The sequence below is a fragment of the Mixophyes fleayi genome, chromosome 8 (genome assembly GCF_038048845.1).
Source record: "Mixophyes fleayi isolate aMixFle1 chromosome 8, aMixFle1.hap1, whole genome shotgun sequence".
In the NCBI taxonomy this organism is placed as follows: Eukaryota; Metazoa; Chordata; class Amphibia; order Anura; family Limnodynastidae; genus Mixophyes; species Mixophyes fleayi.
In genome coordinates, this window is record NC_134409.1 from 110,372,167 (window position 1) to 110,386,072 (window position 13,906).

General features: G+C 38.1%; 1 protein-coding gene across 3 annotated transcripts in view; it reads right to left on the bottom strand.

Moving 5' to 3' along the window:
* ATG7 (autophagy related 7) overlaps positions 1-13,906 on the bottom strand; it is a 203,472-nt gene that overhangs the window by 166,504 nt on the left and 23,062 nt on the right. For all 3 annotated transcript variants that reach the window (XM_075183176.1, XM_075183177.1, XM_075183178.1), the window contains exons 6-12: positions 13,373-13,486; positions 10,760-10,906; positions 9,344-9,432; positions 5,210-5,331; positions 3,935-4,025; positions 2,990-3,134; positions 999-1,157 (exon numbers count right to left, since the gene is read on the bottom strand). In XM_075183176.1, the coding sequence (XP_075039277.1) occupies positions 999-1,157; positions 2,990-3,134; positions 3,935-4,025; positions 5,210-5,331; positions 9,344-9,432; positions 10,760-10,906; positions 13,373-13,486 (867 nt within the window). The remainder of the gene's footprint in view (positions 1-998; positions 1,158-2,989; positions 3,135-3,934; positions 4,026-5,209; positions 5,332-9,343; positions 9,433-10,759; positions 10,907-13,372; positions 13,487-13,906) is intronic.

Below are 13,906 nucleotides of genomic sequence, written 5' to 3' on the forward strand. Positions count from 1 at the left end.
TAATTTCCCAAACTCTCCAATCCATTAAACATCAATTTATTTTACATTTGGGCAATTTTGGGTGATTTAAACTTAGATGTGCTGATCCTTTAGTGGAGAAGTGGAGGGGAACTTGCTAAGGTGGCAGTGGAGAGTGTGGAATGTCTTGAGGGTAGAGAATCATGCAATCAGATTTTGGTTGTTTTTTTTTTTATTTTAAACTGAAAATGCCAAAAAGCCCTTAGTGAGTATTAAGCAACCACCCATAATTATAATGAACTTGTACTGTAATGAATTTGGAAATATGAACTTGCTGTATATTGGTAATGAACTTTGGGTGTGGGGTTTTAGTTTACTGTAATAGAAGTAAAAGCACTATGTGTTATAATGAATTTGGGATTAGACGGTGGGTAAAAAGTATATGCACAAGGTGAAGTCATTGTACGACTACTGCTCACAGCTGATAATTGTATCTGCCGTTGCATAATGTTAGTAAATACACCCTCTAAAATCTAATTAGGGTGAATGGGTCACCTAGAATACTGCCAAATTACTGCTAATTCACTATTATTCTAATGTGATGAACTTTCCACACACATTATTTTGTTTAAAAAAAACTCTTTAAATTTCTTAGGATAAGTTTTCAAATAATAACAATAATTACACGTAGAAATATTTGCATGTACGTCAACTATATTGCTGAAGCATTTACAAGATTTGTTTGTGGGCTGGTAGCTTTAAACAGCTTATAGTAAAGAGCTTTAGTACTTTGGGTCTTTTCATATTATATTAAACTCTGCAGGCTGATCCGTTCCTGGGTCTCATTACACTTGTGATACACAACAATAGTAAGAAGAGTATTATATTGCTGGCAGACTGTGCAGCTTATCATATGCTCCAGGCAGTTTGTGCAGAGTGATAGAACAGTGCAGGCTTTGTTATACAAATGCTGCAGCTGTAAAATAAAGCCACGTTTAATAAACCCCTCACTGCTGATCAGTTCTACAGGTTCTCCGTACCACGCCAGGGAATATCTTCTGAAGTTTCTCCGCCGCTGCCAATGCCTTTGATTTTCCACCTCCAAGACAGTCTTCAAACTCGTAGAGAGGCTGCCGCACCGGATTAGAGTACGAGATTTTGGCATTGTCCACAAACGTTATATGTCGAACACCCCATCCCTGATTAAAAAAAAAACAAAACACACACAATAAAACACCAAATAAGCCATTGTTTCCAAAAGTATAATGTTCAGACAGAATATAAAGCAGGGGCTGCAAGATTTAGACCATAATCTTCACCATCATTTGTCAACAAAACGGAAGAAGGCTTTTCATTACACCACAAAGAAGTTGGTTGTTCTCTTTATCAACTAATTTGCCCTACTGATGTGTCAAATGAGATACGCCAAACAATGTGTAGCTCTGAATCCATTCAGACTGGGAACCCACACATTTTGGACCATGGCCATGCCTGCATCAACTGCAGGGTATGGCCATTTAACAGAGTTCCCAGACGTTTCCACACGTATAAACATCTAAAACAGGTTCTAATTTTTACAAGTATTAGCTCTGAAATTAGTGAATATACAGTTCAATCTTAGACGTTTGCTGTCACACTGTTAAAGTGTATTTATATAACTATATCAGCACTGAAAACTGTCTGCTTACAGTCCATTTCTTAGTTTATTGGTAATACATTTGTATTATTTGATGTATGGCACAGTATAAATCACCTTCAGCATAGGCAGTGTGCTGTTGCCTTGACAACTAGTTTGATGTGATAGATGGGATTGTAGCTTCCATTTACTATGTATTAAATGGTATATATTCTATATTTTAGCATTTACTATTATGACATTTTGCAATTTTCATGTGCTTCTTTTAGTGCTCTTTTCACGCCTATATACTTTAGTTTTTGCTCTCTTCATACGTTAATAAACACGTGAAAAAGTGAATTAAAAATAAGTCAGAAAAGAACATTTGGAGCCTTTCCCCATCAGTGTGCTCAATTAAAATTTTAGAACGTACGTCTGATGGAAATACTACGGATTTTGAGCCACCCTTGATGTGAAAGTCTGTGTTTAAATAAGAGATCTAGGCTATAAACAAGACTATCAACAAGTGATAATACCAAATATATCTCTTAATCTATCTACCTCTATATCTATCTTACAGACTAGTGAAAATGGACTCAAAGCAACAATTAGGGCACATCCACAAAAGTTTTCACTTGTTGTGATTCAAGCGTAATGTAATGTGGGAAAACTGCAAGGGAGATAGCACAACATAAAGAGCGACATGGTATCATTGCTTTCTACGTGGATATCATGTTAATGACAGCACAAAGCTCTAAAGACCTCTATGCTGTGCCATTTCTCTTTAAATTTCATTTCTGTGGATCTGCCATTATGCAAAATACTATCCGCACAGAATAGTTGTAAAAAAAGTTATTTTAAAAATATACATTTAAATGAGAGAATTTTAATGCATTTTAGGTTTACTAGTTACAGTTTATATTACACGCTAGATTTATATTGCCAGAGTATTTATAGATGGAACAAGGTTATTTTAAAACAATGATGCACCCTGAAGCAGTCCATATACACACTGAGGCGGCAGAACAAACAGTGCATGACGCATTTCATTCAAGAGGTCATACATTTTATTTAACTTTTATTTTTAGTTAATACTCCATCTGTACACTTAATTTCAGTAGGAATTTTTATTATATACTATAGTCTATATTGAACAATGTTGCCTACAGGTTTTGCTGGCACCCTGTACAGAAGTTAGAAAAAGCATCTATCATACAAACAGTAAACAGTAAAGGCAGACAAAACGGCAGCACACAACATTGCATTAATATAGCATAATAAGCGTATATACTGGCTAAATGGTGCTGTCAATACTGTACACCAAAACCATGATATGGATCCTGCAATAAGCATCCACTGATAAAACGATAGTAAATTTCCTTAGAAGTCTTTCAACAAAGAATGTCTGACACTCACCATTAATGTCCTGGCAACATTACACCCCAGAGTGCCTGCTCCAAGTAACAAGCACTTAGCAGAGATCACTTTCTCCAAGTCCAAAGTGGGCACTAAACGCCAACGCATCAATTTTAGGTTAAGATCGACTGATGATTCTGCTAACCTGAAAAAAATATTAAAACGGTTTAAATGGAACACTTTATTTTTCTATAAATGTGCAGAAAAACTGCTGCAGACATCAAATCACATCCATTGACAACCATGCAAACTGTCAATCTGAGAGGCACTGGTGGGGGCTTGAAGATCACCCTGAACATAGGATATCCATGGCTTTACTTATTGGTGAAATATTAGTCTTAGATGGAGACCTCTTAATAGAAATAAAAGTTTCACACACAGCGGCTAGATTGTAACAGACTTTGACTGAACATTTCCAAAACCATCATGGATAAAAGCCGATCACTTAACTTTACAATGTATAACTTCTAAACATAGGAACAATCTTATTTATTTTAAGTTAAGTAAGGGTAGATGAGAAAAAAAAAAGAGGTATAGTATATTAGTAAAATAACGCACTGCAGATAATAGTCATAAGTCGCTGCATACCATGTAAATGTTAATGAAGGATTACCTGTGAAGGATGATCCATTGATCACCAAACTCCTCCATTGTAAATCAGCAAAACTTTAAGCAGTTACTGGTCCCTTGGAGTTAAGGTTTTGCCACTTTACAATGGATGAGTTCTGGTAATAACACAGACAAGTCTTCTTTAATTTTTATTTGGCACACAGCAACTTACCAGTATTATCTGTAGTGCACTATCCTTGTTCTAGAATATACTACACCATTGGTTGTCTTTTTTATCTCTTTTTTTATGCGCATAACCTTATTTATCAAACAGGGCTCCTCTACAAAAAATTAATTCATTCAAATGAAGATGTCCCAACAATTACCCTGACTTACCTCTTTGGGTCCATACATTCACTGAGATTCACCATTCTGGGGCCCATTCCACCTTTTTGGTTTTTCTCCCAGCCGACCGCTTTTGGGCAAACTGACAGGAAACATGTAAAATATAAAAGTATGATAAGATAGAAGCATATCAGAATCAACTTCAAGTTTAAGTGGCAAGCCTCAAAAATCAGGGTATTTAAATCAGAGTCAATATAACCAACTTATCACCGTTATCTTCACCACAATGTTTGATAATCACAAGCAGGAGCTAAGGCGGTGCAGGAAGCTATTTAAATCATGGTTTGGTTGAATCATATCTGTCAAAATGAACTTTGTTTTAAACCCTTCCCATTATAGTCCTTGACAATTATCTATATAAGCTTCAGTGACTGATTAATGGGTTTCTGTGGACAGGCAGGAGACGAAAACTGCCATCCTTCATGTGTAGATATAAGGATCTTAATTCTCAGAGTTGCAGACCTGGCTTCCCATTTAGCGCACTGCATCCCCTACTGGCATAAAAATCTGGGTAGAATTAGAGTTTGCTGCATTGGATCTCATCACTGTTTCCACGATCTTGTGACTTCCCTTTTCAGACTTTTCATGTTATACCCACTTCTTTCAGGTCCTGACATGATTTGCCCCCTATGAAACAATCCACACTTGCCTTCAGGCCTGACCATGGCCACGCTTTCACACAAAGTATTCTACCTGTATCTACAAATCTGCTACGTGTCCACCACTCTTGAGCCCCTCTCCCACCGAGACCAATAAGTTCTTGCTCCACAATGGAGCCCATCTCTCTTCTCACTTTATTTAGTAACATTAAACGCCCTCTCAAGTACAGGCAAGACTTCATACAACCTGGGATGCGAGCAGGAAATGATCTGTGAAACCAGTTTCCCTATGGAAAACAGCTAATGAGGGTTCAGAAAATGGGTTTGTGGGATATTGATGGTTTCTAAGAATATGATGTTCATGCACTGCAAACTAGAACTGTTAAAGCGTAGATTAAAAATATTCTGCAAACTATTAGAGAACAAAGTAAAGCAGATGCGCAGCAAAATGAGAACTGTGGGGTTCTGTAAGGTATAGATGCATAGGTTTATTATAGGTTGTATACTCATTGCCTCTGGAAGACAAAATCTACTTGCACCTCTGATAAAAATGTGTCCTTCAAGTAATCAAATGTAGTCAGGAGATCCCTTTGTCTTCTTATCTAACATAATGTACTTTTAAATTAGAATTTTAATTGAAATAAAGTCCTGGATGAAAGGAGAGTACCTTGGCTCTCTGCCACTTGGGGCAGTTTTATTTCAAAGATGATACTGTGCTTTGTGTTTCTATCACCCTGCAGAGTTCGGTCTCTGAGGCAGATGACTTCAATGGACTGTACCTGGCTGCCCCTGTTAATGAAAAGGATAAAATTAGAGGAGAGAGAAGAACCCAGCGGGATGGATAATAAATGATCTCACAGCATCACCTTAATAGCTTCTGATGATCTTAATAGCTTAAGATTTTTTTTTTAACAAAAATAATTGATGATTTATTTTAGTTTAATTACTTTCAGGAAAATGTTACAGCATTGAGGCAGGTGCTTAATCACCTCTATTAATGTGATTTTTCCAGATGCACGATTGAAATTCTGAAATGATTAATAAGAAGGAGTCTTTCTTTTCTAATACATGAAAAAGAATAAACACTGCTTTGTAAAGGACAGACCGCTGAAAGATACATGGATCACTGAGAAACTCTCTTCTAGGTCAAAGGTGCCCAACATTTTTTCTCTGTTGGGACACCAAGTGTCAATGTGCCTTTGATCTAGGACCCCAAAATATTTTCAAACAGAATATTTGGCTGGGATTTCTATTTAACAGATAAACATTTCAGAACATTATATCTATAATCTGAATAGAATCTACAGAGCCCCATTATTTTCATGTATTCAAGCATGGCAGCATTGGGCACCAATCTTTTAGGCTGTTTGTGAAGCATAAAACGGTATACAGAACTGCCTCTGCACCCCGAATTGAATTGTATTTGGGGAAGGTGGGCTAAACTGCGGAAAACAAAACATCGCCTGTACATAGACACAGTTTGTAGCGTTAGGAAAGGTCTGCTCTGGCAATACAAACATTATAATAATATAGACAATACATGTTTTTTCAAGTTCTGTCTATTATTTCCATTTTTTAATCTATACCAGCAGAGTGAGATTGAGGTCATGTATTGTAAATTTCTAAGAAACAACTATTGCTTTACTCGGAATGCTGAAGTCTAACAGGTTTTTTAATACATGGAGCAGCAATTAAAATGGGAGGTGTGGGGCTTTCAGATGGACAAAAGAAATAAATATTTAATTATTAAGTGGACACTGCAGTTCTGAGGCTTTTTTATCCATCCATTGTATACTTAATCGATTGCGCTGAAGTCCAACCATCTTTTTGCCAAAGATAAAATAAATTTACTTATGAGCATGCAAAAGGTATCTGCTGTCATGTGTTGTGAGCCTCAAACAGAAATCGATCAGGACAGGAGGAAACTGTATTGTTAGAAAGCACCATGGTCTCTATTGAGAGGAAACAAAGGACTTAAACCATATTTATTGTAAATACCTTTCTGCCACAAATATAAGTGTGTTTGTTATGGAGTGTGTTTGTCACAGTAAACAGTCTAGGCTAGACCATCTAAACTTTCTATAGCATCTTTACGTCCAACTCTCCAACATCCATGATCTTTGTGACCCAGGGCAATGTGGTGTTTGTGTAGCTCACACAAGAGATTGATCTCTTAATAGTAGCAAATAACCTTTTCTCTTCTAAATACAAAGAACATTTTTCAATTATCAGCCTGGCCGATCCTTCTGTTAAAAACACATTTGACTTCTCAACAGTTGTTTTTGCATTATTCATTCTCTTGCCATTTATACTAAGGAAACAGGTTGTAAGATCATATAGGCAGGGCCATCTTTACTTTCTGCTTCATGTCACTGTACATAATTTGCTTGTATTATGATCACTGCCGTCTTGGTATGGAAAATGTAAGTGAATGGAATTTGATAGTTTTACAATGAAAGCAGTAGGAGAAGTTGTGCCATTCCACCTCTCCACTACCATTTTGGGATTTTTCCTCAGATTTCCTGTAAACTTAGTACCGCCCATGTTCAGTGTGTGTCTTTTTCTCACACATACCCACCCGCTCCCCCCATCAGCTTTTCGATTACTAGTAATCCCCCACCATATTTTCTCACATTCCCCCCTGCCCACCTGCGTTTATCCCACACGCCACCCCCTGCACACCAAATTTTCTCACACATTGCTTCACATGTGCCCACCAGGATTTCTCCAACATGCCACCCCATATGACCTGCAGCGGTTCTCTCACATGCCACACTATATGCCCAACAGGATTTCTCACATGCAACCCTATATGCCCACTAGCTTTTCTCACATGCCACCAGCTTTTCACATGTGCCACCCAATATAGGAGCTGTGGTTTTGAAAAAGTGGAGAGGTTGCCTGTAGCAACCAATCAGAATCTAGTTATCATTCATTTGGTACATTTTACAAAATGACAGCTAGAATCCGATTGGTTGTTATAGGCAATATCTCCACTTCTTCAAACCCGCAGCTTGATAAATTTACCCCTTTAGCTCTGCAAAGATCAACAGTACATTTCAGCATGGACCCATCATAATGAATTTTGAGCTCAAACGGATCATAACTTTGAGCACTACTTTTGCCAAGATCGTAGAAGGCGACATCAGTCCAAAAGTTAAGATTGTGGAAATTATGGACTTCTGATATTAAGGTCACTAATCTATTCTCAGAAACTGCTGATGCTCCTAATGAATGGGAATGTGTTGATAAGCATCCTTCAGCATAGTATAAAAACGTTGTTATTGTAGGTTTATGGCAGAACCTATAGTTGCCACGTTAAGTCCTCAGTAAAGAATTATGAATTAACATGATCAAAAATATAAGGTTTTATGTCCTCAGGCCAAAAAATGTCTTCTTACATGATGTTGCCACTCATTCTTCATGGCAGACTTAATAATCTGGTTTACTGGAAAACACATCTTTTTTCCACCAGTTCACTGAAGATTTGGGGCTAGATTTACTAAGCTGCGGGTTTGAAAAAGTGGGGATGTTGCCTATAGCAACCAATCAGATTCTAGCTTTCATTTATTTAGTACTTTCTACAAAATGACAGGTAGAATCTGATTGGTTGCTAAAAAAAGGCAACATCCCCACTTTTTCAAACTAGCAGTTTAGTAAATCTAGCCCTTGGTCTTTAAAAGATTGAACTTATTTGACCTCTTCAATCATGGTCGCACAAATTGCTTTCAGCAACTCTTGTGTATCCTCGGCTACAAACAAAATCTTTCCTTTTCCTCTCAACACAAATTTTATCACTCTCTTTATTCCTCATTATTCAATGGCAGAAAAGTCTTCCTTTCTCTTTGGACTCTCAAAACTCCTTAAATAGGATTTGGAAGAAAAGGGCCCGTCTAATATGGAACTTTTGCTGTGCTGAAAACTATGCATATTAAATATAAAGAATGGACCAGCATTCCCTCCAGGATCCATACTACAACCAAGAAAAATGTATCCATCTTACGGCTAGTCCGTCAGAGTCTGTATTGAGGCCTTCTTTTGTGCCTGGATTTCCTATTGCCTGTAGGAGACCCAAGACTGTCAGACCTCCAAATCGGACATTGGAATGTCCTCTCGTAGCTCACAAAATTTATAATCACAGCCAAAAGTTACCCAACCCGCCTCACCCTGTTCCACTGGGGCAAAAATACACTGAAGCAAAATGGCAGGAAATTGACTTTTAATTTGTTTTTGTTTCCAGTCTCTAGTTGTTCAGAAGCATAATCTTAAATGTGATATTGTCCTATATATGTGTTGACAGAAAACCCTACTGAATTTGTCTAATACCCGGTTCTGACTCTCAGTATCAGTAAACTTTTAGAAAAGATGTTTCAGTTTGCGAACATGTACTGTTAGTGCCTGAATTTAAAAACAGCTGCATGTTCTACACTTGTTTTATATAGCAATTAATAAATGTCCTTTATGATTATTGTCCTTTATTATTGTCGCTAGGGCAATTCTGTCTCCTACACTATCCATGGTCTATGTATACCCCAATTCCTCGGCCACGGCTGAGCTTCTTTCGGAATAGGAGACTATGGACATTGGACACCTGCTGTTCTGCTTCTTGAGAGGAGGGAGTTTTAATATTAACTATTTTGTTTAGGTTGGCAATTAGGTTAGGTGGACTTCTTTAAATATTCATTCATTTCAGTTGGTATTTTAAATACTTATCAGTGGAACTACCAACAATGCAGTATTACCCCCACAAAAACAGTGCAATTATAACTATAGATATATCAGCAATAATAAGCTACAGTACCAGTGAAAAGCTGCCAGCACCAATACATTCCTCAAGGGCCACCCAGGGTATTCTGATAAAGTGCATGGGTCATAAACGCCAAGTGTTACCTGGGAAAACACAACAAGACAAAACTAAATAAGTTAATAGTTATAAAACAAGTAACAGTGAACTTTTAATTATCCATGGCAAAGACAGGGAACATAAGCTTGGAAAATAAGAAAGCCCATATAATACATTGCCTTCATTATATCATCATCATCATCATTTATTTATATAGCGCCACTGATTCCGCAGCACTGTACAAAGAACTCACTGACATCAGTCCCTGCTCCATTGGAGCTTAGTCTAAATTCCCTAACATACATATACACACAGAGAGACAGAGACTAGGGTCAATTTTGATAGCAGCCAATTAACCTACCAGTATGTTTTTTTTGGAGTGTGGGAGGAAACCGGAGCACCCGGAGGAAACCCACGCAAACACAGGGAGAACATACAAACTCCACACAGATAAGGCCATGGTCGGGAATCAAACTCATGACCCCAGTGCTGCGAAGCACAAGTGCTAACCACTAGGCCACTGTGCTTGCCCTACTTTACAGGGGAAGGCCAGTAAAACACATATTATGTGACATTATGTGAGTGAGTTCTCTGTACAGCGCTGCGGAATTAGTGGCGCTATATAAATAAATGGTCATAATAATAATAATAATCTCTGTTATCAGGTAGCAGGGAGGTGGGAGTCTCCCGGTGGGACCTCCACTGTCACTAATGTATTATAAATGTACTACTTCTAAAGCTTTTCCAAGCAGTTGATAGATTTCCATACACAGTCCGGCAATGTTGGACTGTCAGGAGAGAGGTCAGATCTCTGTCAGATTTACATCTGGCCACCTAAAAATTTAATTCCCTGGACTGCTGGTTGCTGAATCAGACAAGGCAACATTATCACAGTCAGACGATGACTGTACACAAAGTCAGATGTACACATTGTCCAACCACATTCACCATCCTAATTGAAAAATCATAGTACCCAGTCAGATATTGAAGGGGTGTTCTTTTGTGCCAATACAAGGTGTAGGGTGCAGTTATGTCTAAAATGACCATAAAAATTGCAGCATGCGTGGACACTTTTACACACTGTAAACCCATCATCAACATTCATTTATATAAAGCCACCAAATTCCGTAGCGCTTTACAATTGGGAACAAGCACAATAATAAAACAATACTCAGTAATACAGACAGAAAAAGTTAGAAGGCCCTGCTCGCTAGCTTACAATCTATGGTGGTTCCAAAGGGTACTCCTATCTTTCTGCTAACTATGGAGAGAAACATCAGTGAGGAATGTATGTCTGTTATTGGACTCTCCTTTAAATAGAGATGGTAATGTGCTTTGTAACTGAAAATGAAGATCTGTTGTTAAATTATTTACCTTGTCCCCATCTTTATAGAATTGGTGGAATTTCCGCAGTGGAGACAGAGCAAAAGAAGTTTCTGTGTAGCGGATTAAGAAGTAAGGTTGTGGAGTGGAGCCTTCATTTTGACAAAAATCATCATAGGATCTCTGAAACTCTAGCACCTACAGGAGATAACAAAATCAATTGGTATTCTTTTAACTCAGAGCCCATAAAATATAAAGACAGTCAACTTCACATAAAACCGTACAGGAGAATTTTACAGATTCTTTATTTATGGCACATAATTAACAAATAAACATGTATTTTATCAAATAACTGTTTGCTTACATTGTCCTTATTATATTTGTACAGCAGAGCAACAGTAACATAATCAGTGCATTTTTAAACAAGAATGGGGTACAGGGATATTGTTGAAGGGGAATAAAAGAGGGTTAGGGTTGGGGCAAGAGAGATAACGGAGATATGGCCTAGAATAGCGGACATCAGGATTAAGAAGGTATGCTTTGGGGGACATATGCATAGGTCTTTATAAGGGAGATTTCTCCATAGAGAGTAGCTTCCCAATCTTAATCTTGCAGAAAATGTTTCAATTGCAGGGATGGCCATTTATTTTTTTATGGGGAGAGAGAAGCTATATTAGAGTTTAAAATACCTAATTGGGAATGAAATTGCTTGGACAGGAATAAGATGACTTCTCCCAATATGAAGTTTCTATTAGCTTATCTCCAGTCATTGCAGCAGGTGGAGACATGAAAGAGCCAAGAGACTGGGGAAACCCTCAAAAATATCAGATTAAACTCATTTTTTGCCACTGGTAAAGCCTTCCCTCTGGCCTCACAGATTTCCAAGACTACGTTTCCACCAGATGCATCCTAGCCTGAACTCAGGGAGAAGTAAAAAGGAATGTAACAGAGCTGATAGCAAAGGTAAGGACACTGATGTACTGACCCATATCAGATCCATTCCCACTAGATTTTCAACAATGAATGCAGTCTCTGTAAAATCTGAGCTAGAGGCCTTCCTAGGAAAACAACTTGGCCATCAATGGAAAACCATAATTACACCAAGCAGAGGGTGCTAAAGGCCTTGTTTATACTTTGTTTAAACCAAATACAAAGTATACCACATTGTCTGCTTTGACAGCTCATGGAGGCCTACAAGCCCCTGACCTCCACCGTTATCATCAGCAGTTCTGGTCGCCAAGATCATAGACTGGACTTTTGGCTATGATTGTCCGCCTCCAAAATTTTCTTTGGATTGGTCGTTCAGTGATATTATCCTGTAAATGCCCCACAATTCACCCGAATCTTGAAACATGGCACCAGTCTCGAAGTGTTAGCTGGCTATCATTCATTCCCCCATCGTCCTATTGTTTAATCCTGCCTATCCACCTGGTTAGGACAGTGTCACACTTACAATGTGGACAATGGAAGGAAAGCTCAGCTATCCGCCTGTTTTATAGAGGACACCTGCAGGTCTTACATGCTTTGCAATATCGCTTCAACCCTAGAGGTGTGAAATGCTGTCAGCACTGACAACTTTACATATATGGTGGGAGTGTCAACTTCTCTACTTCACATATTACAATGATGTCTAGATCTGCATCCAAGCGTTCTGTCCTAAAGCACTTGAAAAGTTCAATGATCAGTGTGACGATTGCTCATTGGCCGCTCACATACACTCCTACTGTTGGAGAACAGATGAAGAAGGGAAACAAATGGAAAGGATCATAGAAGACAGAGCAACATATGTCCCAGATACATACAAATATTATTTCAAATAAATATCGTTGATCACATTCCAATTTTCCTCAACTATCACTAGGTTATTCACTTCTCAAGATCAATACAGTACTTTTATTTTAGGATCAGAGGTGTTTTATATCTGTTTACCACTGGCTATGGGAACACAGCCTTCTTAATATTAGTCTACCTCTCACCTAAATCCTCCTTTGTATAAGCTCATTATATCACTGGCTCAGGGGCGGGCTGGACCGGGGGGCAGGGGGGCATCAGCCCCCCGGGCCGCTCAAAATCACGGCTGTTAGGGCCGCCCGCTCCCCGGAAGTAATATCAATGTGATGCAGCCCGCGCCTGACTCATAACCTCCCCAAGTTCCTTTCCTGTTAAAAAACTTTTTATCAACCCAATAACTGCAGCAACATATTTCATTCAATCTGTACTATGTTCAAGTACGAGACATATAAGTTTCTTGTGTTTATTTTGTTTACATTTTTCTTGCAAAAAATTAAAAAGTAGAATTCATAAGCTGTGTATTAAAAACAGAGAACTTGAGAATACTTTTACTAATATTTTACCCACTCCCTAAATCTATGGTGAAAGAAGCCACTTTTTAATTTTTTTTAACACCACTAGAAAGCAACAGTATTGGACTCCTTCCCCTCATTTGCATAGTATGCAAATGAGGGTGCACAGTAAGCAATGAAAAGGGAAATGACAGCTAAAAAGTTGAACAAAAAACCCCCAAAACACATCAACGTGTATTTATGTTTCAAAGATTTTTATTTTAATAAGAAAATGTTCATTCCGTTGACCGGTGCACTGTAATTTAAAGATTTTCTACAAATGATGAAAGATGAAGGCTTACCATACTATCAAAATCATTACCTGGGTTTCAGAGAACTTTTCACCAATGGATACTGGCTGCTTTATCAATTCTATCCCGTTAAGGCACAGTGCGGGGAAACAAAACCAGTAATAGAACCAATACTTCTTTAAATCCTGCAATAGAAGTAGTCCAAGTATTAATGAAAATGCAGAATACATCAAAACTCCAACATATTGTCGGTAACAATGCTTTAATAGTTAGATGCTGATTTAAGAAGATGTTTGGCACTGGGATGGTATCCTGCAGCTGTTGAAATATTTTAAACTTCATCTTTACCATGGAAATGTAATGGTAGAAAAGATGAGATTTGGGTGTGATTAGAGCACCTAAGAAAAGAGCAGTTTGGATCGCTGTAGGATCTTGAAGAGTTAAGATTGTGGAACACAGACATGGCCTTATCTGTGTGCAGTTTGTATGTTCTCCCCGTGTCTGCGCGGGTTTCCTCCGGGTGCTCCGGTTTCCTCCCACACTCCAAACACATACTAGTAGGTTAATTGGCTGCTAACAAATTGACCCTAGTCTGTGTGTATATT